General features: G+C 50.2%; 1 protein-coding gene and 1 non-coding gene across 5 annotated transcripts in view; both read left to right on the top strand.

Moving 5' to 3' along the window:
• The first annotated feature begins 8,344 nt into the window (after positions 1-8,344).
• LOC129513176 (U6 spliceosomal RNA) lies at positions 8,345-8,449 on the top strand. The gene has a single exon (XR_008665162.1). It is a non-coding gene; the product is annotated as a U6 spliceosomal RNA (small nuclear RNA).
• An 8,491-nt stretch (positions 8,450-16,940) lies between these two features.
• The window catches only part of FOXO3 (forkhead box O3), a 123,192-nt gene continuing 117,349 nt past the window's right edge, over positions 16,941-22,783 (top strand). The window contains exons 1-2 of one of the 4 annotated variants that reach the window (XM_055330673.1): positions 16,941-17,213; positions 18,350-19,165. In XM_055330673.1, the coding sequence (XP_055186648.1) occupies positions 18,536-19,165 (630 nt within the window). In that variant the 5' untranslated portion in view covers positions 16,941-17,213; positions 18,350-18,535. Of the gene's footprint in view, positions 17,214-18,153; positions 18,239-18,349; positions 19,166-19,490; positions 19,572-22,783 lie in introns of those variants that run through there. The other 3 variants (XM_055330674.1, XM_055330675.1, XM_055330676.1) reach the window with 3 other exon arrangements.

Here is a 22,783-nt window from a genome sequence, read left to right on the forward strand (position 1 = left end):
GGATCGCGCCCTGGGCCAAAGGCAGGTGCCAAACCGCTGCGCCACCCAGGGATCCCCAACTGTTGCATTTTTTAAAGATAGGCAAGATTAGAATGAGGGTGGTGGTGCTGGTGGTTGCAAAACCCAGAATAAACGTCAGGGGCTTTCTTAGGTAGCTCATCTTTTTATTTATTTATTTTTGGTTTATTTTATTTGTTTGTTTGTTTATTCATGAGAGACACACACACACACGGGCAGAGACACAGGCAGAGGGAGAAGCAGGCTCCATGCAGGAAGCCCGACATGGGACTCGATCCCGGGTCTCCAGGATCACATCCTGGGCCAAAGGCAGCGCCAAACTGCCAAGCCACCCGGGCTGTCCTTTTTTATTTATTTTTTTTAAAAAAGATTTTATTTATCCATTCATGAGAGACACCCAGAGAGAGAGAGGCAGAGACACAGGCAGAGGGAGAGGCAGGCTCCATGCGGGGAGCCCAATGCCGGACTTGATCCTGGAACCCCGGGACCATGCCCTGGGCTGAAGGCCGCCGCTCAAACACTGAGCCACCCAGGTGACCCAACTCATCTCTTTTTTTTAAAAGGGATTTATTTCTCCCCCCTCCCCGCCCAAGCTGAATCTTTCCTCCGACAACAGTTACAGGCGCTCTAAGGCGGAAGTGTATAGACACCAAGCCCATCCCTCACCCGCTAATGCAGAACCCTTTGCTGATGAGAAAGTGTTGGCATCTTTCCTTAGCCTAATCCCCAAAGCATGGGAAGCCGGGGATCTCGGAATGGGGCTAAAGGCCTGTCAGTCAGATAAAAGAATATCTATTGACGTCTTTTGTCCAATCTTTCTGTATATGAGGCCTTCCTTTCAGTGTCAGAAGGAACTAAGGCCTCGCCCATGATTTTGGCTCTACTTTATTGCCCATTAATTGAGAAAAATTACGAATGACCAGTGTTTATGACAGTGCCCAAATACCGTTCAAAAACAGTAACACAGGGATGCATAAGATAGTGCTTTTCAGTCTCGGGCAATGGCTGGAAGATATTGGCAGAGTCGTGGTGACAGCTCCCGGAAACCGAGGAGGGGAAAAAGCTAAGACGTATCCTTACTCTTAAGACCTCTATCATCTAGTTTTATGAGTGGCCTCGCAGCGACGGGAGTAGCATAGCCCTGGGAGACAGAGCTATGGGACGGGTCAGGGATTTTCCTGGCACTTGACACAGTACCTTTCAGCCACAGAGTTCCTCTGGAAGTGCTGCTGAATACCTGGGGACGCAGAAGAGAGGGATCACCTGTGGTCAGAAGCTGCCCCAGGACCGAGCTCCACACGGGAGAGAAGCAAGTGCCTGTTGGCAGCTTGACACCTGGGGCCTTCCTTCTGAACAACCCTGTCTCAGCTGGCTTGAGAAATGTGATGCCTGGTCGACAGGAACAGCCTGAAGTCAGCCTGTCTCTATTACAGGCTCGCTTTGGTGCTTTGAGAAATAGAGTTCACCTTTCTACCTAGAGATTAGTCCTCTTTCCCTGGGTACCTTAGAGGCAAGTGGTCAAGAAAAAATAAATCAGCAGCCTGATCCTGCAAGACCAGCCAGGGGTTGGACTTTTTTTTGGGGGGGGAGGGGAGTAGGGAAGGGTGGGAGGTGGCAAGTCTGTTTTGTACCTTCCTGCCGGCCTCCCAGGGAGAGGTCCAGAAGTGGAAGTCCAAAGACCTCTTTCTCAGAGGGCAGGGGGTTGCCATGTGAGTGCAGGAGAGCACCCTGGCAAGGGTAGAGAACAGGAGAACTTGGTTGAGCAAACTAAAATTTTGTATTTCACACTTGAGTTACGGACACGGTGGCAACTATGGGCAGGAAATGTAACTGGGGCGTAATTCATAAGAAGTCACAGGTCACCAGGAAGCTTGGCCGAGCCCGGAGCTGGACCCAGGGAAAGAAAATCAGACCTCCCTAAGGAGTAACTCTGCACCACACTATCAAAAACAGAAAGCAGGTTGCCTTACATTAATGCCAATTCAGTAGAAATAAAGGATCTCTCAGAGCAGTCAACTTTCTGTGGCTAAAAGCCAAATGAGTCTGGTAATTTTATTATAATACTTTTCTTTGCACTCAGGAACACGTGGCATCCTTTATCAAGGCCATGATAACATTAGGTACCTGCAAAAGGCTTCAGTAAAAAAAAAAAAAATGTAATTTTGTACAGCTCTGATGACCTGCTGGTTCAGTAGAAGGTCGGCGCTTGCTACCAGTGGCACCCTCCGTGGACAGGGGCTGTGGTTTAAATACCGACTCTCTCTGTGCTCAGTGATCATCACAAGGAGGGGAAGATTCCAAATACCAGTCCTTTTTTTCCCCTCCTCTGGCCCACCCTTCCTTTCTTCCTTCTACATTTATTGAATGTCTGCTCTGTGCTGGAGATACAAAGACAAATTCGACACAATCCCTGGCCTCATTGAGCTTTCAGTCTAGCAAGGGACTAGACTTTCAGTCAGCGGGGAACTAGCAAGGATGGCTCTGCTCCAAAAACCATGAGGAAATAACAAATCCCCCTAAACATGTAAAGAAGGGAAAACACAACAGCTCTGGAGCATTTTATCTGAGTATCAGTGATAGGGACCAGAGGCTTTGTTTGTTAAAGGGTGCAGACAGAAGGTGTTAGACAAGTGCTTTTTGAAGACATTAATTAACACAGTCACAGATGCTAGCACCACCGGTGCCTCCGAGATTCTCTAGGCTAGCCTTTTCATTTTATGGAAGAGGACATTGAGACATAGGAAGGTCAGGAGGCCTGGGTGAGCTGAGGATGGAGCAGGGAACAGCAGCCACGTCTCAAGGTCCTTGTGCTTTTTCTCCTGTGTTGCTCCTGGTCTGGGCATTCGACATATAATTTTTTCTTTTGTTTGATAATTTTATCGTATTTTATTTTACTTTAACTGTTTTACTGAGGAATGATGATTGATGTACAGAAAGCTATACGTATTTAAGGTATACAACCTGATGAGTTTAGAGGTAAGTGTATGCCCATGAGATCATCAAGGCCATAAACTTATTCATCATCACTTCTAAAAGTTTATTCCTGCCCTCTTTCTTTCTTTCTATTAATTTTTTTCTCTTTTGTGGTAAGAGTACTTAACCTAAGATCTACCCTCTTAGCAAAATTTTACGTATATGATACAGAATTGTTAACTCTAGGTCCTATGGTTGTACAGAATTTAGTCATTTTGCATAACTAACATTGTATACCCTTTGACTGACACCTCCCACAACATATGCTCTTTTGTAAAGGGATTGAAACTTAGTCTGTGTCTCCAAGTATCTCCAGAGTCTGGGATGGAAGATGCCACTGCAAAAGGACGAAGGCTGAGCTGAAGGAGAAGGAAGTGGGTTTCTGGGCATTAAACAAAACAGAATAAACTGGTTAAAAGAGTGTTTAAGAGGAATTCTTTATAACAAGAGGAATGTGGTTCAGCTGGGTCAGTGCAACATGAGATCCTGTAATGTTCCCTTCAGGTGGTGGACTCTGTGAGCTGAAGCAGGTATGTATGAGGTCAGAGCCAGGGCCTGGCGCCCAGCGAGGGCCATAGGTGGGCTCTAGGCAACGTACTTCCAACCCAAGCATCTGTCTTCCAGATTCCAATGAGTGAAAGCAGAGGGTAGGGATGGAGACTGCATAGGAACGTGAAGAGAGAATATGGTCTTTGTAAGCCAGCCAGACCTGGGTTCTAGTCCCAGCTCTGTCATGGCCTCTGCTGGGAAACTTCCAGCTTGTGGTTTTCATTTTCCTCATTTATGAAATGGAGAGAACATCATCTCCTTTCTAGGGCTGTTGTGACTTAATGATGATTAAATACACAGAGAAGCTCCTAGTACAGGCACTGCTTCTTAGCAGATGCTCAGTAAATCTCAATTAAATGTAAATTGTTTAAATCCATCATCACTAAAAGAAAATTAAAAAATTAAACAGTTCAAGAATTTCAAGCGCTAGTGAGAATGTGGACAAGGAGCATACTTATCAGTGCTGGGAAGAGTGTAAACGGTACAACCCCTTCAGAGAACAGCCCGGCATTCGCGAAGTGGAAGATGTACATGCCTATGCCCCAGAAATTCCTCTCTGAGGTACACACTGTACTCATGCACACAGGCCTAGGGACGTCAGAACAACGACGTTTGCTATTGCACTAGACTGGAAACAACCCAGGGAGTCATCAACATTAGAATAGGTAAACGGACTATATATAGATTAGAGCTAGACAGAGAGCTATTCATACAACGGACGATATGGCAATGAAGATGAACAAAGTTCGGCAGCACACAGCAACATAGGTGAACCTTACAAACATAATATCGAGAGAGAGAGAAGAAAGATCCAAAAGAACACAGAAAAGACCACATATGGGGCACCTGGCTGGCTCAGTCGCTAGAGCGAGCGACACCTAATCTCAGGGTAGTGAGTCTGAGCCCCACATTGGGCATGGAGCCTACTTAAAAAAAAACGAAACAAAACAAAAAGAAAGAAAGAAAAGATCACATAAGAGGTGCAATCCAATTCATACGAAGATTAAAAACAGGCAAAACTAAAGGACTATGTTTAGGGATGGAAACAGGTAGAAAGCTATAAAGAGAAGCAAAGAAATTACTACCAAAAAGTAGAAATGATTACTTTTAGGGAGAGAGAGGAGGGCTTTGATGGGGAAGGGCACCCCAGGGATTTGTAGGGTGCTAGTAATGTTCTATTTCTTGACCTGAGTGTTATATGATGTTCTCTCAACAAGCATTCATCAAACTGTACTGACACATAAACTAAACTCTCCTGGGAGTTTCTGTAAGCATGTTCTACTTCTCAACAAAAAAGTGGAAAAGAAAAAGTATATGTTGAAAAACAAGATAGGCATATCGTCCTCCTAGAAACAGGACGAGTACAAAATACAGGTGTCTTTTAAAATATTTTAAGTGGCTCAGCGGTTTAGCACTGCCTTCAGCCCAGGGCCTGATCCTGGAGACTCAGGATTGAGTCCCACGTCAGGCTCCCTGCATGGAGCCTGCTTCTCCCTCTGCCTGTGTCTCTGCCTCTCTCTCTCTCTCTCTCATGAAAAAATCTAAAAAAAAAAAAGAATTGATGTTTAAAAAATAAATAAATAAAATAAAATATTTTAAGTGCCTTGATTTCATACTGGATAAATCGAAAATTCAAGGTTAATAAACTTTTTTTTTTTTTTTTAAATCTGAGAGAATGAAAGCATTAGGCGTGGCCACATTAAGGACTTCTAGAAGGGATTTTCCAGGCATTCTCATCTTCTGAGTATTTCTTGAATCCAGAAGTTAAGCAATACCGACGTCAGAATTCTGACTGGCCTGATTTTGGGATTAATATACTACAACTATGAGAAAGCAGGGGAGTAGTCGCTCACAACACACACAGATACACTAGTTCTTACACTTTTGAGAAAGGAATGCAGGTCTAATTGTTCACCTGGGGATCAATTAGTCTAAAAAGAACAACTTCTTGATAATATTGAGTTTTTAGGGGGAGGGAAAAAGGGTCATGACCTCTTGCAGACTGAGCCTCATGGAGCTCTTCCATCTGTGCTTTCCCCAGACCAGCCGTGACTGTCTCATCAGCGAAGAAACTTGATTTCAGCACTTCCCGCAGAGTCATCAGATCTGGGGGCAGCTGAGACTGGTTCCCGAGACCCCTGTCCTTTCCTTGGCCGTCGGACTCCCCTCTCGGTGGCCTGCGCGCTGGGGAAAGGCTGGAGGCACAGGCCACAGTCTCTCCCATTTCTAGGCTCTGCGTGGGTCTCGCCCTTCAGGCTGGTTGTCGTGACAACCGGTCCACTCTTGGACAACACAGTTTCATAGCACAAGTGAAAAAAAGGGGGAGGAGGGTTGGCTCAATCCTCACCTTCTTGGTGGGCAAAACTACAAACTCCATAGGGAGTTTCGCTTTCCATCGCTTTCCATAGTGAATAGGAAAGCCTGACCCAAAGTGACAGGGATTGGTTAGTTCTCCAACCAGGACAGGTACCCTAGGGATTGTGGGGTTTTTATGGAATTATTCACTTGGCTTCCTTATTTGTTTCCAAAATACAGATTTTATAAAAGTCATTATAAGAGTGGAAAAAAAAAAAGAAAAAACAAAAGCCCCCCGTTATACATTTGAGAATTGAAGTTGCAAAAGGGCTCACTGCTGTGCAAATGTGTGAGGTGGTTCAGGTGTTGTGCTTTCATAAAGCGACTCGTGTTTGGAGGCCTGGGCGCTTCTTCTTCACATACGTCTCAGTTACTGATTCCGTCACCCATTTTGTTGGCCCATCAGGAGTCTCTCCAGAAATGAGCCCAAATAGCCCCTCAGAGGGCACAGAAACGTGATCTTAGAGGAGAACTCTCCAGAGGGGCAGAGGAGTGAAGGTGAGAGTTTTCCACCACGGGGAGGGGAGTGGATGGAACCCCAATCAGAATTTCCTGTCTGGTGAGAAGCCAGGTGCTTGGGCCAGACCCCCCTCAAATGCTTCCTGGAGTGGGCAGAGAGCCTGGGAGCAGACTCAGAGAGTGGGTCCCACTAACGCCGCTGGGACACCTACTCAGGCCGCCATGAAAGGTCTACCAGGACCTGAACTTGAGAGAAAATTCCTTCAACAAAGGATAAACTTTCTTCTAAGACATCTGAACTTGACAGATGAATGACATTCAAACTCAAATACACCATCCTTATGTGGCCACGAAGGCAGCTTACTCGGTACTTTTCTCTGCCAGGGTTCGCTGCAATGTACCTGCAGGCCTCACGCCTTGCTAGTCTGAGAACCTTAAGCTGTCTACCTCAGACTTGCCAAATCTGTCAAACTTTCATATGTTTCCTGTCATCTTCCTGTACCCTATGTTTGCTCCACTTCCAGCTGTAGATGTAGGAGAGGCAATAATCAGATTTAATGTCTCGTGAACCCTAAAACACACTCGGTGGGGGTTTTAGTATTAGACTCTTCTAGAAAACTTGACTTTCTAGTGGACATGCCGAATTGCAGCAGGTAGATGTAATACAGTGATGAATGGTTCCATAAGGCCTTGGTTTCTTTAAAGTACCACATCAGTATTTTAAAGTAATTTGTATTTAAGATTCCAATCACTAGGCATTTATTTATTTATTTAAAAAAATATTTTATTTATCTACTTATGAGAGACATGGAGAGAGAGAGGCAGAGACACAGGCAGAGGGAGAAGCAGGCTCCCTTCAGGGAACCCGATGTGGGACTCAATCCCAGGACCCCAGGATCACGACCAGAGCCCCAGGTAGATGCTCGACCACCGAGCCACCCAGGCATCCCCAATTAGTAGGCATTTAAAATAGATTTTTTCTAACAAGTGGACATGGGCCCAGGCTTACTTGACTAGTTTTCCCAAGATGAGAAATGGAGTGGATGGACCACTAGCCCAATGCCATCTCCCCAGTCTGGTCAGCTGGGAGCATTGCATTAACTCTGCCTTCATGTCTTATTCTCCTTTAGAAGTGATTTGTTGGCTCTTATAATAGGATTTTAAAAACCGTGGTCCCAAACTCAATTCTTACTGCCGACTTTCAAAAGAAGAGGGGAGGACTTCCTTCCTTCAACTGGCAAACACAGCCTGTAAAGTGTTCAGCCAGGCCCCTATGTCTTCGAGGACCTAAAATCTACTTGGGAAGAAGAAATTAAAAATAAATAAGAAGGACTTTGATTGCAAATCTGTTTAGCTTTTTTTATTTTGGATTCTTGTTCTCTTTTATTTCTTGAAATATAATATACACACTTATTTTCTGTGTCTGCTTATTCTAATACTCCATATCTTTGTGTATCTGATCTTATTTTTCGTTGTTGTTGTTGTTTGTTTCTATTTGCTCTTACTTATACAGGCATGCTTCTTTATTTGTTTTGTTTTCTGATTGTAAACTTCTGTTCTTGAAGCTTTATCTGTGCGTATTCTTTGGGGCCTAAGTTCGAGATAATCTTCTGAGAGGATTTGTGTTTGTTTTGCCAGTTGTTTGGAGCACCCCAAACTTGGACTTATTTAGTTTTAAAAATTCCATAGTATCTTGAATTTAGATCACAATCTTCCATGCAGACCACACTGTAGTTATGAACTCTCAAGGAAGAAATTATATCCCTTTTTTGTTTTTCTCCAGCATCAGGATCAATACAGGCAAACTTTTCAGGGGTTCTGGTCTGCACAGCAAATCAACTTTACATTCATCTTTACTTTGGCTCTTCGGAATTCCAGTTTTATGAGATTTTTTAAAAAAATATGTTTTATTTTATATGAAATTATTTTCTTCCAACTTTATTGAGGTATAATTGACATGCACTATTGTGTAAGTTTAAGATTATAATGGTACTCGCTTTGGCAGCACTATACTAACATTGGAATGATCAAGAGAAAATTAGCATGGCTCCCGCGCAAAGGTGACATGCATGTTTGTGAAGCGTTCCATATTTTTTTTTAAAAGAGGGGGTATAATGTGATTATTTGATATGTGTACGTATTGTACAATGATTATCACCATTGTGTTAGTTAACCCATCCATCACCTCAGTTATCTGTGTGTGTGTGTGTGTGTGTGTGTGGTGAGAACATTTAAGATTTACTCTTTCAGCAACTTTCAAGTATAAAATACAGTGCTGTTAACTATAGTCACCATGCTGTACATTAGATCCCCAGAACTTACTGATCTTATAACTGAAAATTTGTATCCCTTGATCAACAACTCTCCACTTCCCTCACAAAAAGCCCCTGGCTGTCACCAATTGGCTCTGTTTCTATTAATTTGTTTTTTTTTTAGATTCTACATATATATATATAATACAGCCTTTCTCTGTCTGACTTCTGTTGTTTAGCATAGTGCCCTCAAGTTTCATCCATGTTGTCACAAATGGCAGGACTCCCTTCTTTCCAATGGCTGAGTAATATTCCATTGTATATATACCATGTCTCCTTTATTCCTTTATCCTTCAGTGGACACTTAGGTTGTTTATATGCCTTGAGAAATATGCCTTGGGTATTGTGAATTATGCTGCAATGAATATGGGGGAGGTGCAGATATCTTTTTGAGATAGTGACTTCATTTCTTTTGGACCTCCAGAAGCGAGATTGCTGGATCACACAGTTGTTCTCTTTTTAATGTTCTGAGGAACCTCTTTACTGTTTTTCCATAGTGGTCATGCCAGTTTAAATTGGGATCGGTTCTTACTATGCTCATGATCTTGTGTTTATCTTCTGTGTCTCCATCACTGCACCTGTCAGTGTGGAAGCTCAAGAACACTCCAGTTTGACAGTTCTAGGAGCTAGCTCACGTACTAGGGGGTCTTACTTGGACTTTGTTCTTTCTTCACTTTCTTGCCAGCTCAATGACTCATTTAAAAAAAATAGTAAAAAACTCATCCAACTTTGGTTTTCATCAAAAGGTTTGTTCTGGGCATCTACTCCACATATTAAATTGAAGTACTTTAAAAATAAGGTCAGCTGGATGCCTGGGTGGCTCAGTCAGTTAGGCATCTGACTGCTGATTTTAGGCTCTGGTCATGATCTCAGGGTCAAGCACTATGTTAGGCTCCTCGCTCAGTGGGGAGTCTCTTGAGATTCTCTCCCTCACCCTCCGTTCATCCCCATGCTCGAGTGCTCTCTCTCTCTAAAATAAACAAATCTCTTTTTTTTTTTTTTTTAAAGAAGAGGTTAGACATGTATCATCAATTGCTTAGCAGGATTGAAGTAGTTTCTCAAATGCTTTTGTTTCCTTCCCTCTCTGTTCAGAACAAATCTTTGTCTTCAGAACACCAGACAGTGGCCGAGTGGAGTGGGTGCAATGGTGTGCTAGCAAACTGACTCTCAGGAAAAAGAAAACAACAAAACCCACAAAAGACTTGATTGTTAGTGTTGACCAATTTCTGTGGAGTAACAACTCCCATAACAGTCCATTTCAAGGGACCAATTTGATTCACTGAACAAAGAGTTGGGAAGGGATGTGCACAGTTGTTTTTCATGAGCTGGAATGAGCCAACCCTGCCATGTTCCTGTAGAAGTAGAAGAGATATAAGTTAGGGTGGCTAAGTCCAATCTCTAGAGTCCATCAGGAGACAAATGAAGAGAGCCTGATGATGATGGAGTAAAGTGGGGAGCACATATAAGCTAACTGTTGCCACGTGTTACCAGATCTTATTTTTCAAGAAGAGAAATCTGACTTTCAGGTGAAATATCCTCCTTTTCAAATGTTGCCAATTGATAAAAAATCTGATGGGTGCAGATTTGTCTGAACACCAGCTTTGGGCTGGTGGAGTTAGTGCTTGGGGTCATGTTTGTTTGTCTGGTTCCAGCTTTGTTTCTCTAGGCTAAATGGCCCACATAGAGAAATACTGCTGGAGAAGCATTGCAGGGTTGGGGAAGGAGCACAGGCCATGGATTCATATAGCTTTTGGTTAAAATTCTGGGCCTGCCACTCATTGTATGACCCAGGGCAAAAATGCTGTGAAATGAGAGGGACAGTCCTGCTGGGCTAGATTGTTCTAGAGACAAACTGAGATATTATGGGTATGGGACGTGCCCCCTTGTACATACTTAACAACTGTGTCATCATTCTTGAGCAGAAGCCAATAGTCATAGCTGAGGACAGACCCTGGAGTGTAAAGAAGAGAGACCTCTAATTCAGTGTTCTCAATTTTCACTGCCTCAGATTCACTTGGCAAACATTAAGAAAAAAATATTAACACCAGACCACACTCTTAAAGATTCTGATTCAGTTGCTCCAAGATGGAGCCTGGACATCAGTATATTACAAGCATCTCCCTCCCAGTATTCTAAGCCTAAATGCTGTAGATTCATCTCATTTAACCCAATCTTTCCAACAACCCCAGAAAGTATTACTCTCATTTCATGAATGAGGAACTGAGGCCCAGGATTAAGTAACAGCCCAGAGTCACACAGCTGGTAAATGGGGGGATCACACTTAACCTCAGAGCCTGAATTCTGAAACCCCATGTCATTTGGCATTACTGTATCTACCTCGGCTGGTCTTTGGGAGGGCTTAAGTGCTGCAAATAAAGTGCTTAGTTCTGGGCCTGGAAGCGACAAAGGTTAGCTATCATCATTACCTTAAAATACCAAAACAGAGACTCCTTTCCATTTTCTCTTCTCTATGCAATGACCTTTCAGGTAAATCTTCACTGTTTTGTGGCTCCCCTACTTCTTCCCTGCTGTAAACACACATAGTTGTCCTCCCAATGACTCCTAGGGCAGGCACTATAGTGCCTGGGGAGGAGGTCTGTCAGGGTATGTCATGCCTGAAGAGGGCAGAGAGGAGGAGAGAAGACAGGAGCTCCAGAGGTTCTCCGAGAGGGTGGTGATGAAACCTGCCTCAAGTGATGCCCTGTAAATAACAAAAATTCAGTTGAGTAAATTTGAAGATCAAATTGGCTTCGTTAAATGATTCATTGAGCAGCATCCCATCTGGCAATAGGCAGGAGCTCCACCAAGCTGTAGAGAAGGAAAGGTGTTTAAAGGTGGAAGAGAGGGCACCTGGGTGGCTCAGTCAGTTAAGCATCTGCCTTCAGCTGGGGTCATGATCCTGGGGTCCTGCGATGGAGCCCCGCGGTCCTGGGATGGAGTTCCACATCAGGCTCCCTGATCAGTGGGGAGTCTGCTTCTCCCTCTGCCCCCCCCCCCCCCCGCTCATGCTCTACCTCTCTCTCTCTCTTAAATGAATAAATAAATAAAATCTTAAAAAAATGTGGAAGGGGTTGGACAAAGGAAATTACTAGGAAAGAATGCATGGTTTCAAACAAGGTTGTCTTCCTAAGGGGACTAGAAAGTTATCTCATTAGTGGCTGACCAGGTAATTCCATGTTGTTTGATTAAAGGTTACACTCCTGGGGGTGGGACGGGGGCCAATTGAAACTACAATTAGGTTAGGTATGAGGTCTTGGTTTGTGATGTGGGATTTAGCATAAGTAACTCCATTTTGGGCCTGCTGTCTCCTTAACAGCCTGGAAGAAAAGCCAAAGTTCAAGCTCTTTAGTACATAGCGTTCAATATGTTTTTCCTATGAGTAGTTTGCTGAAGAATGGGGAGACAGGAAGGGTCTAACGGGGGTGTCAGATAAAGGGTGGGGAGCAGCTAGAGACCTGAATATTGGGGGGGGGGTCCTTCTTTCTTTCCAGCTGGCTCACATATTTGTTTGGAGGCATCTACTGCATTTGTTTTCGTCTGCATTGTTAGATGGCTGAAGCCAATCGTAGAGGGAAATGAGCACTTTGTTGACAGCATGCTCAGTCCCTAGTATCTAGGCTCTGGGGTCAGAGCTCTGGGGTCTGTAGCCAACCTAGGTGTGAGGAGAATAGGGCAAGGACACAGGTGCTTAGTGCACCTCTTAGAATTAGGTCTGGTATTGACCACAAATTGCCTCACAATTTGATGTTGGAAATGGTGAATTTATTTAGCTTATTCAGGTAAATTTTTTTTCCTTTTAAAAAAGATTTTATTGGATCCCTGGGTGGCTCAGTGGTTTAGTGTCTGCCTTCGGCCCAGGGCGTGATCCTGGAGGCCCAGGATCGAGTTCCATGTCGGGCTTCCTGCATGGGGCCTGCTTCTCCCTCTGCCTGTGTCTCTGCCTCTCTCTCTCTCTGTGTCTCTCATGAATAAATAAATAAAATCTTTAAAAAATAAAAAAAATAAAAAAAGATTTTATTTATTTGAGAGAGAGAGAAAGCGCAGAGCAAGAGAGAGCCCGAGCTGGGGGTGGGCACAGAGGGAGAAGCAGATGCCTTCCGCAGAGCAGGGATCCAACGCGGAGCTGGATCTCAGGACCCGGGGATCATGACCTGAGCTGAAGGCAGACACTTAACTGACTAAGCCACCCAGGCACTCCCAGGTAAAAAAAAAAAAAAAAAAAAAAAAAAAAAGTTTTGTTTCTCCAGTGACTGAATTTACAAAATGAAGTAATCACCACCTTAAGTCATTTGTAAAATAAACAAGAAGTAAATTAAGAAGTGAGAAATGCTTTGACCAAAAATTCTACCACAAAGGTAATGTTGGCATTCCTTTTTAATCAACAACCATAACTCACTCAGCTTTCCGATACACACCTTCCTTGACTGATGATAGGATTATGTCCTGGAAAAAACCAGCATATGTTGAAAATATTGTTAAGTTGAAAACGTCTTTGATACACCTGACCTGTTAAATGTCATAGCTTAGCCTAGCCGAACTTAAACATGCTCAGAACACTTGTATTGGCCTACAGTTGGGCAAAATCATTTAACACAAACCTGTCTTATAATAAAATGTTGACTATCTCATGTAATTTATTGAATACTGTACTGAAAGTAACCACAGAATGACCCTATGGGTACGGAATGGTTCTAAGTATATCGGTTGCTAACACCTGTAATCAGGTGGCTGGCTGGGAGCTGTGGCTCACTGCTGCGTTCCGGCATCACTATTGCTGTGGGGAGAGGGGGCTGAGGGGGCATAGATTAACATTTGAAATGTAAGTAGGATTTCTATTGAACATGAATTGCTTGTGCACCATCATAAAGTCAAAAAGTCCTAAAATCCTAAATCGTACAATTGTAACTTGGGGATTATAGGTACTAAAACGTTTAGGGAAAAAAAGGTGGACAGCAGAAACGAAGGACCATGGAGGCCTTGGAGGGGAAAGCAAAGGTCACAGCAATTGCAGGCTAAAAATACAAGTTACTGAGGTTCAACCTCTTAGTTTTCAAAGGTTTGCCCATAGGGACAAATTACAAGGATAAATTCTACTGGGTATGATGCACATTTACCAAGCTGAATGTTTATAGTCACTGCCATTTGAAGTTTTTGTTGTTCTTGTATTTCCATTTGAAGTTTTGATCCTCAATTCACTATGCGTGACCTCGTGTGTTTTTGTCTTGTACTGCTTTTCAACTCTTGAAATCCGGAACTTTTTAAATGTTTTTTTTTTCCCCCACGGCTGTAAGCTCTTTGAGGGATATAGCTGTCTCACGTCCCCAACCCCCATTCCTCACCAAGAGGGTCACAGTCTACTGAATCTTTAACTCTTCCATTTTTTTGGAATGCCCTTGGAGGGGGATATGCATTCTGTAAAGGGACACTCAACAGGTTCATAGTGAAAACCTAACGTCCCAGAGCCCAGCTAGTGTAGAGGCACCCTTTCTAAATCTGCATGTCTGCATTTTAATGATAAAGGATTGCTTAGATTCAGAGAGGACAATGCCTGCCCGTTGCTTTTACAGGGTGTTAGAAGTGTTAAGAAGGAGCACCTGAAAGTTCTCTGGATTTTATGCTGTATCACGGTGCAAAGCACCGGTGATCTGGCCTCCGGGTTCCTCCCGCCAAGCTGAACACGACTCCCACTAATATGCCCGAAGGCACCCCCCCATGTGCACTTTGAAGCTCCGATCCACCCTTCCCACGCCCCATGAACACCTGCAGTTGAGTACTGTGGTCCTGTGTCACCGTCCACATTGCCACACGCTATAAACCAAATGCAAACTCAGGGCTTCGCGGAAGGGCAGGCCCACCACGAGAGATGAGCCGAGCGAGCAGCAAGCACAGGAGCCACCCCAGGAAGCAGTCAGAGCCCCCCTTTCCCAGAGTTCCCTTCCAAAGACATGCCAGGGCAGCAAAAGCTTTGCACCTGGGAGAGCTGCAGGCCCACCCAAGTGCCGGGCGCATAAGGGCTGGGGGACCTTCGGAGCAAGGTAGCAAGGTAGCGAGGTCACGAACTACGCAAGGTGACAGCAGTCTACCCCGCGGCCAGGGTGGAGTGTGCCAGGGAGGCAGTGCGTGGCCGCGGAACCCGGCCTGGTGCGGCCCCCGGGGGGGGGGGGAGGGCGGTGGTGGAGAGAAAGAGGTGGCTTTGTTCCCGGAATGGGCACGGGGAGCCGAGGCCGGCGCTCGGCGGCGGGAGCTCGTGTCCCGGCAGAGGCTCGGGCAGCGCGCGCAAACCTGCTCTCGGGCTCCCGGGCCGCGGCGGCCGCTCGGCGGGAAGCGCGCAGCGCCCGGAGAGGCCGTGGCGCGGGCCCGCCCGTCCCGCCCGTCCCCCCGCGTCCCCCCGCGTCCCCCCGCCAGCGCGCGCCGCCCCGCCGCGCCGCCAGCGCCACAAGCCATTTAAAAATAACACCCACGTGCGCTGGTAAACAAGCGCGCGCGGCCACCGCACCGCGCGCCCCCGGCGAGCCAGCCCGCGCGCGCCCGCGCTCCTCCCGCACGTGTCTGGCGGCTCCGCCCGCGCCGCTCCCGCGTGGCTCCCCCGCCTCCCCCCTGCGCGGCCCTGCCGCCGCGGGGCCCTAGCGCCCGCCCCCTCCGCCGGCGCGCCCCGCACGGTGCTCTCCAACTTTCCTCCCCCGGCACCGCCACGTCGCGGCAGCGCCCGTCGCCCCAGGTCGGCTCCCCTCCCCCCCCCCCGCCCGGCCCTCCTTAGTCCCCCCCGCCCCCCACTCTCCCGCGGCGCGCGGAGGACTGGCTCCCGGTCCGCCCTCTCCCCCTCTCCTCCCTCCCCTCCTTTCTTCCTTAGAATTTTACTCGATTGTTTATTATTTGCTGGGGGGGCGGGGGCGGGGGGCGGAGAGGGGCGTCTGGGCCTGGAGACTGGTGGCCGCGGCCAGTCAGCGCGCGGCGTGGCTTGACGAGTAGGCGGCGCAGCGAATGGGGACGCGGCGCAGGGCTCCGCGGTCGCGCGCGTGGGGCCACAATGACATCATCTGTTCGTACGCGTCGAACTAGCTTGGTGCAGGGGCGGGGCGGCGCGTCACTGGGGTGGCGGGCCCTGCGCAAAGCCCGGAGCCTGGAGTGCGCGGGGTGGGCGGACTCCTGAGCGCCCGGGGCTGGACCTTTTTGTGTATTGGGTTGCTGTGGAGCGAGCTCCAGACCCCGAGATGTCGCCAGGGACTTAGAAGGATTTAAGGGGCGGGGTGGGGGGAGTGGGGGGGGGAGGAAGGTATTTATGGAGCAGAGCGAACAGACTTTCGGTGCGCGTGTCGCACGTAGTGCATTCTTGGTGCACAAACGAACAATTTATAGGCAGCGACGGTAGTAGGGTGAGGACTTGTGGAGATGCTTTTCTAAACCTAAAGAAGTATCTTCTCCAAAAAAAAAAAAAGAAAAAAAAGCCCAACGAGCCGTTCTGGAGTCATTTGCAAAGTTAGGATCCAATTGTTTCCCATTCACAATTGCTCGAAATCGGCGCTTATGTGCGTTTCTCCTGAGTTAGTTACACTTCTCCCCCCCCCCGTCCCCCGCATCTGCGATGAAATCCACGAAAAGTGAGACCCCGCCGCGTCTGGGAGGGAGCTGCGAGGGCGGGGGCTCGGCTGCAAGGCTCGGGGTGCCCGGCGGAACCCCAGGGCATCCTGGGGTGCATCGGAGCCCCGGGGGCCCCGCCGCCTCCGCGCGGCAGCGTGTGCTCGCCGTGGTCCTGCTCCCCGCGATCTGCGGGCGGCCCTTATCTCGGCGGTTGCGCGGTGTCCGATTCTAGCGGGGACCCCGGACAGCGGGGCGGCCGCAGAGCCGCGCGCACGGACGCGCCCGCCGGGGACTCCCCGGTGCCAGGCGCCCTGCCCCGAGGCTCCGTGGCCACGCGCCGGCGCCGGCCGGGCGTCCGGGGCTCCGCCGCCCCCTCCTTCTCCGGGGGCCCAGCGCCGCGCTTTGTTGTCGTTGAGGCTCCCGGGAGGGAGGAGGAGGAGGAGGAGCCCGGCGGCGGGGGCGGCGGGGGCGGCGGGGGCGGCGGGGGCGGCGGGAGCCCGCCTCGCCCGTCCCGGCCCGCCGCGCGCTCCCCGACACCCACGCCCGCAGCCCCGCGGAGCCCGGCCGCGCAGGCGCGCGCGAGCACACGGCCACACACACACGCACGCACGCGCGCACCCAGCACACCCGGCCCGCCGCCCAGCCCTCCCCCTGGGCGGGGACCCGCCCGCCCGCCGTCAGCCTAGGTTGAGGCGCCCTGCGTGTGTCTATAACTTTGTGCTGCCGCCGCGGCCGCCCAGCTCGTGCAGGGGAGGAGGAGGAGGAGGAGGAGGAGGAGGAGGAGGAATGTGCCAGGCGGCGGCGCGCAGGCTGACAGGCGGGTCCTCGGGCGGGCTGCGGCTGCGGCGGCGGCGGCGGCGGCCGGAGCGCCTCTCGGTGGCCGGGGCTGCGCGCCCCCTCCTCGCCGCGCCCCGGGCCCGCGCGGAGTCGTGCGTCCTCCCGCCTCGTCCCTGAAGGGAAGCAACCGAGGTAGGCGCCGGAGCCGTGCAGCGGGGCGGTCGCCTTCCCGGTGACTCCGGATCTGCTTCCGAGCCGGGCCAGGCGCTTCCCTTTTCCCTCCCCGTGACTCGGTGTGCGCGCCCCCCTTTCCCTCCCGCTAGTGTTTTTAAAGGACTTGAGTGAAGGGGGGAAAACTGTCAAGATGGCAGCAGCGGGAGCAAGGAGGTGATGAACGCGCGGGTCCGGGTTTTCTGGCAGCCCGGGAGACTTGGCGCTTCCTGACCTGTTGGAAGATTTACGTCCCGACTCGCCCCCTCCCCCTGTCCTTCCCCGGGAAGGGGGGTGGGGGGTGGCGGAGGGTCCAACGCCCGCCCGCAACCCAGAGCACACAAAACCCCAAAGTGGTCGCGCGCGCCCGCTTGGCTCGACCCCTTGCAAACACCCGCCGAGCTGCTTGCCCCCCCGCCCCGCCCCGCCCCGCCCCTCCTACCCCCACCCCCGATCCCCCCCTCCTCGCTTCCCGTCTGGTCTTTTTTTTTTTTTTTCTTTTTTTTTTTCTGGAAGTGACAAGAGCCCGTCCGCGCCCGGACCCACGTCCGTCCTCCTGGCCCCGCGCCGGCCCCCGGCCCCGGGGCCCGGGCCCCCGGGCGCGGAGAGCGGAGTCCGCGGGGGGCGCGGGGGCGGCGGGCCCGGGGGCGCGGGGCGCGGGGCGGAGCGGAAGGCGCCGCGGGAAGCGCCCGCGCGGGGCCCGAGCGAAACATAAACAAACGCACGCCCGCCCGGGCTCCGACCGCGGCTCGGCTGCGCCAGCCCCGGCCGCTGCCCGCTTTAAAGGCGCGGCCCGCGCCCCTCCCCCGCCCCGCCCCTCCCCCTGCCTCCCCGCCCCGCCACCTCGCCCGGGAGAGACCTGCCGAGCCGGCGGCCCCGGCGGCGGCGGGGCGGGGGGGGGGGGGAGGGGGCTGCCCCGCGCGAGCGCGTCCATTCGCTCCCGGCTCCCCGCGGCCTGGCAGGGGGCGGTGTCTGCTGCGCCAGGTTCGCGGGACGCACGTCTCCAGGTCTGCCTGTGCCCGGGAGGCGGCGGCGGGCGCGGAGGGGCCGAGGGGCCGAGGGGCCGAGGGCTGGGCTGCCGCCCGGGGTAACCAACTCTCTCCTCCGTGCTTCCCCAGGCGGCGGCAGGAGCGGCGGCAGGAGCGGCAGCGGCTCCCGGGAGCCCGAGCCTCCGCGGAGCCTCCGCGGCGCCCCCGGGCCTCCCCCGCCGCACCCCGCCCCGGCGCGAGAGCGGAGCGCGAGGGCCCGAGAGCCGAGAGCCCGAGAGCCCGAGCCGCGGGCGGGCGGGCGGGCGGGCGGGGAAGATGGCAGAGGCGCCGGCCTCCCCGGGCCCGCTGTCCCCGCTCGAAGTGGAGCTGGACCCCGAGTTCGAGCCCCAGAGCCGGCCGCGCTCCTGTACGTGGCCCCTGCAGAGGCCAGAGCTGCAGGGGAGCCCGGCCAAGCCCTCGGGGGAGACGGCCGCCGACTCGATGATCCCCGAGGAGGACGACGACGACGACGACGAGGACGGCAGCGGTAGGGCCGGCTCGGCCATGGCGCTCGGCGGCGGCGGCGGCGGCGGCGGGGGCGGCGCGCTGGGCTCCGGGCTGCTCCTCGAAGACGCGGCCCGGCTGCGGGCGCCCGGGGGGCAGGACCCCGGGGCCGGGCCGGGCCCCGCGGCGGGCGCGCCGAGCGGGGGGACGCAGGCGCCGCCGCAGCCTCCGCAGGCGCCGGCCCCGCCGCAGCCGGGGGCGGCCGGGGGCTCGGGGCAGCCGAGGAAGTGCTCGTCGCGGCGGAACGCCTGGGGCAACCTGTCCTACGCCGACCTCATCACTCGCGCCATCGAGAGCTCGCCCGACAAACGGCTCACTCTGTCCCAGATCTACGAGTGGATGGTGCGCTGCGTGCCCTACTTCAAGGATAAGGGCGACAGCAACAGCTCGGCGGGGTGGAAGGTGCGTACCCACCTCGGGCGGGCGGCCGGACCCGCCGGGCCTCCTGCGCAGGGCGACGCGCGCCTGCATCCCGCGGAGCGCGCCCGCGGGCGCCGGGAGGGGTTGGCAGCGGGAGCCTCCGCTGTGAGGTTTCGGGGGAACCCGTGTGACCCCCTTCCCCCTCCCCTCCCCTCCCCTCCCCTCTCCTCCCCTCCCCGGAGGAGGGGAACCTGGGGTCGGCCGCGGAGGGTGGGGCGGGGAAAGGAGGCGCCCCCCCCCCCCGCCCCGGGGAGGCCTCGGGCATGGCCAGGTGAGGAGGAGGAGGAGGAGGAGGAGGAGGAGGAGGAGAGGGGGCAAGGGATGCCGGCGAGGGAAGGACCGGCGGACGGCAGAGCCTTTGCTGGATCCCCGGGACGGCACCGAGGAGGTAGGTCTGCCTGCGGCCAACTTCGAAGCAGGAATCACCGTCGTGGGGATGCGGGGAAGGCCCCGCGGGTGCAGTGAGAGGACGTGGGGGAGTGCTTGGGGCTCCTCCGGGGAAGGGCATGGATTTGTGCTTTGCAGTGCATGGTCGTCGTCGTTAGAGCTGCATGAGAAAAAAAAAACCCCTTGCGTCGAAGTTTCTGGCTTGTGGGTGTTGGTTCCCGCAGGCACAGCGATCCCATTAAAAAGAGCAGTGGTTGCAAACCTTTTTTTTTTTTTTTTCCCTCCCCTGGCTGCCTTTCTTTCTTTCTTTCTTTCTTTCGGTTGCCTGTGTGGACACCTTTACTCCTTAGAGATGTTTCTGCAGTAAACCTGCACCCCCCCCCCCGCCCCCCAACTTGGGATGTTTCGAGTCCCGGAGCGGGCCAGCCCTGCCACCTGAAGGAGGACTGGCCACACCTGCTGCTCCCGCCGAGGCCTGGACTCCGGCGCTGTTTGAGGCCCGGTCCAGGTGTGGAGGGCTGAGGCCTGGAGCTTCACCTAGGCCTTTGGGAGGGAGGGAGGTGTGGTGGCGGGGCTGGGTCATAATGGCTTCTGCCTATAAATGAGCCAGAAGAGAGGCTCTCTACTGTTCCTTTTCAGCCTCTCGGGGCACTGGACACGTGGTAGGGAGAGAGGTGTGGAAAGGCCTATGATGTAATGACTTCCTGCAGTTGGGCATCCAAACAGATTAACTCCTGTGCCCCTGCTGGGCTGCTGATACCCAGCTGCTTTGCTCTTCCTGGCACCTCATCCTCCTGGCCTCTTTCCCCAAGACGTGAATGTGTCAGTACCAGGCAGAAGGGTGCTTGCAGTTGGAGATACATATGGCTTATCAGTTGCTTCTCTTTGCAAGTTAGCTTTTTTTTTTTTTTTTAATTAGGCAGTTCCTTCCTCATTTTGTCCTTTCCTTACTGTCTTTGGGGAGTTCTGTATCTTCTTGGGTTCTAGTAGGTGTATTCAGTAAGAATAGTTTAATCTTGGTGGAGCACTGGAGAGGAACCTATATGTTAAAAAACTAAAGAATTTTGTGGATTGTCTTCATTTCCTTAAAAAAAAAACAAAACAACACCCAAAACAAAACCCTTACAAAGTATCTGTTTTGGTTTTTTAAAATTTCGTATTGGCTAGTATTGGAGAGGACTTGCTGAGATACTTTAAAAGCAAAACTGTGCTTTAAAATTATTCCAAATATCTGTCCCCTTTCCTTTAATAAATGCTGACATTATGAATCTTACATTTGCTCTGATTTTACAGCTTTGCAAAGGAATGCCGGTTGTGTGGTATGAGGGCCATTTACAGAAAGCTTGAGAGTGAATAGCATTTCGAGGAAGTGCTACTGTGATATCTTTTAAAACGGAGTTTCAAAATGAATAGCAAGGGTTAATCTCAAGGTACAGCATCAGAAAGGGGGGAGTTGCAGGATCTAAGAAAATGGATATAGGGCTTTGGAATATTTTTCAAATTTCTCAACTTGAGATTAGTCCTGTATATTTTGAGTTTGCTGCAGAGAACTGCTAGTTAAAAGTTAGCTAACTTATAAAGTTAATGTTGGAGGGGTTTTCACTTTTCCTCTGATTTTTAAGTGTATGCAAGTAGTTCATAATCTTGCAAATAACATCTCTTGTTATTGTATTTAGAGTTAAATAACATCTTTTTTTTTTTTTTTTTTTTTTTTTTTTTTTAGCATCTAGGTGAGAAAGTAGTATCAAAAGTCGCCTTGAAATGTAACTCGGTTAGTTATATTTTCATGTAGCTTGCAGGACTTCCAGTAGAGATTTTAGGCCTCATCATAAACTTCATGGTTTTATGACCTTAACCATTTTCTGTCTCATGGTTTCTTTTTCCTTCTCTGCTATCTCATTTCTCTCTTTCTCTCTCTCTTTCTTTTTTTTTTTTTTGTTGAAATATAGCCAACATAGGATGTTAAATTAGTTTCCATTTCATCTCTAAGACTTGTGAAATATTGTAAATTCAAACTCAAGTTTTAATGTGTTTAATACAGGACATTAAGTAAAATATTCCTATATTTTATGTAATAAGATTTTACGTTAGTTCTATTTCTGAGTATCACATGGCAACTAATCCTTGAAGACTATGGAGATATAATTTAAAGAGTTTTTGTAAGATGACCTTCATCAAAAGATGCACCCATGCAGGGACTTCCAAATCTTTGATGATGGAGAAAGCTCTTTGAAACTGGGGCTGGTTTCATATTCCGATTATGACTAATAGCCAACCTTTGTGTGTATGTGTGTGTGTGTGTGTGTGCGCGCGCGCGCGCGCTTGTGGTTTAGTGGGGGTGGAAGAAGAGGGAAAAGGGAGAGGTCAGGAGCTAATTGTGACCCATTTCCAGGCGTCCAAGTTTCAGGAGTCGATTCCTATCATGATTAGTCATTTTGAGAACACGCATGTACATTTAAACCACACTGCTTTCATTCTGAGCTATGCATTAGGGTTTTAAACTTCTTAAAATGTCTAGAAGTCAGGTTGACTTCTCTTAGTCCTGTGTGCACATAGGCACAGAATGCAGGCTTACACCTTACTTCTTTTGTGGGTTTTTGGGCTATTGCATTATGAGATCCTGTCACCAGAATTATCACCCTAAGATTAGAGAATAAACGAATTACGAAAGAGGCCTTGGAGATCAGAATCAGGACTAGCAGTCTGCAGCCCTGGTTGCATATTAGAATCGCCTGGGAGCTTTTAAAAACTACCAGTACCCAGAGAATCGGTTTTAATTGGTTTGGTCTCCGGCTTAGCATTGGTGTTTCTTTTGTGTTCTGTTTTGTTTTTGTTTTTTAAGTTTCTCGGGTTATTCTAATGTACAGCCAGGATGAGGTTTGCTGAGATAGTTCAGCTCCCTTATTTTATAGGTGAAGAACATGATTCTTCAAGGTAAGGACTTCTCTAAGATCACACAGCTGGTTAGTGGAGAGGTAGTAGCTGCAGTTCTGCACACTATTTCTTTAAATCGACCTATTCTAAAGTTTTTTTTTTTCCTTTTTACTAAGTAATAAGTAGTCTTACATAAGTAGATGATGTTTTCCTGAAAAGCGTATTTGCCTCTCAATCTAAAAATGTCTTGGTTATTAGTTTAGCATCAGAAAGACATGAATACTGATGCAGGCTGGGTGAGTTGATCACGTTTGTACAGCCACCCCGTGTCTATCAGTA

Source organism: Nyctereutes procyonoides, unplaced genomic scaffold, assembly GCF_905146905.1.
Source record: "Nyctereutes procyonoides isolate TBG_1078 unplaced genomic scaffold, NYPRO_anot_genome, whole genome shotgun sequence".
NCBI classification, from domain to species: domain Eukaryota; kingdom Metazoa; phylum Chordata; class Mammalia; order Carnivora; family Canidae; genus Nyctereutes; species Nyctereutes procyonoides.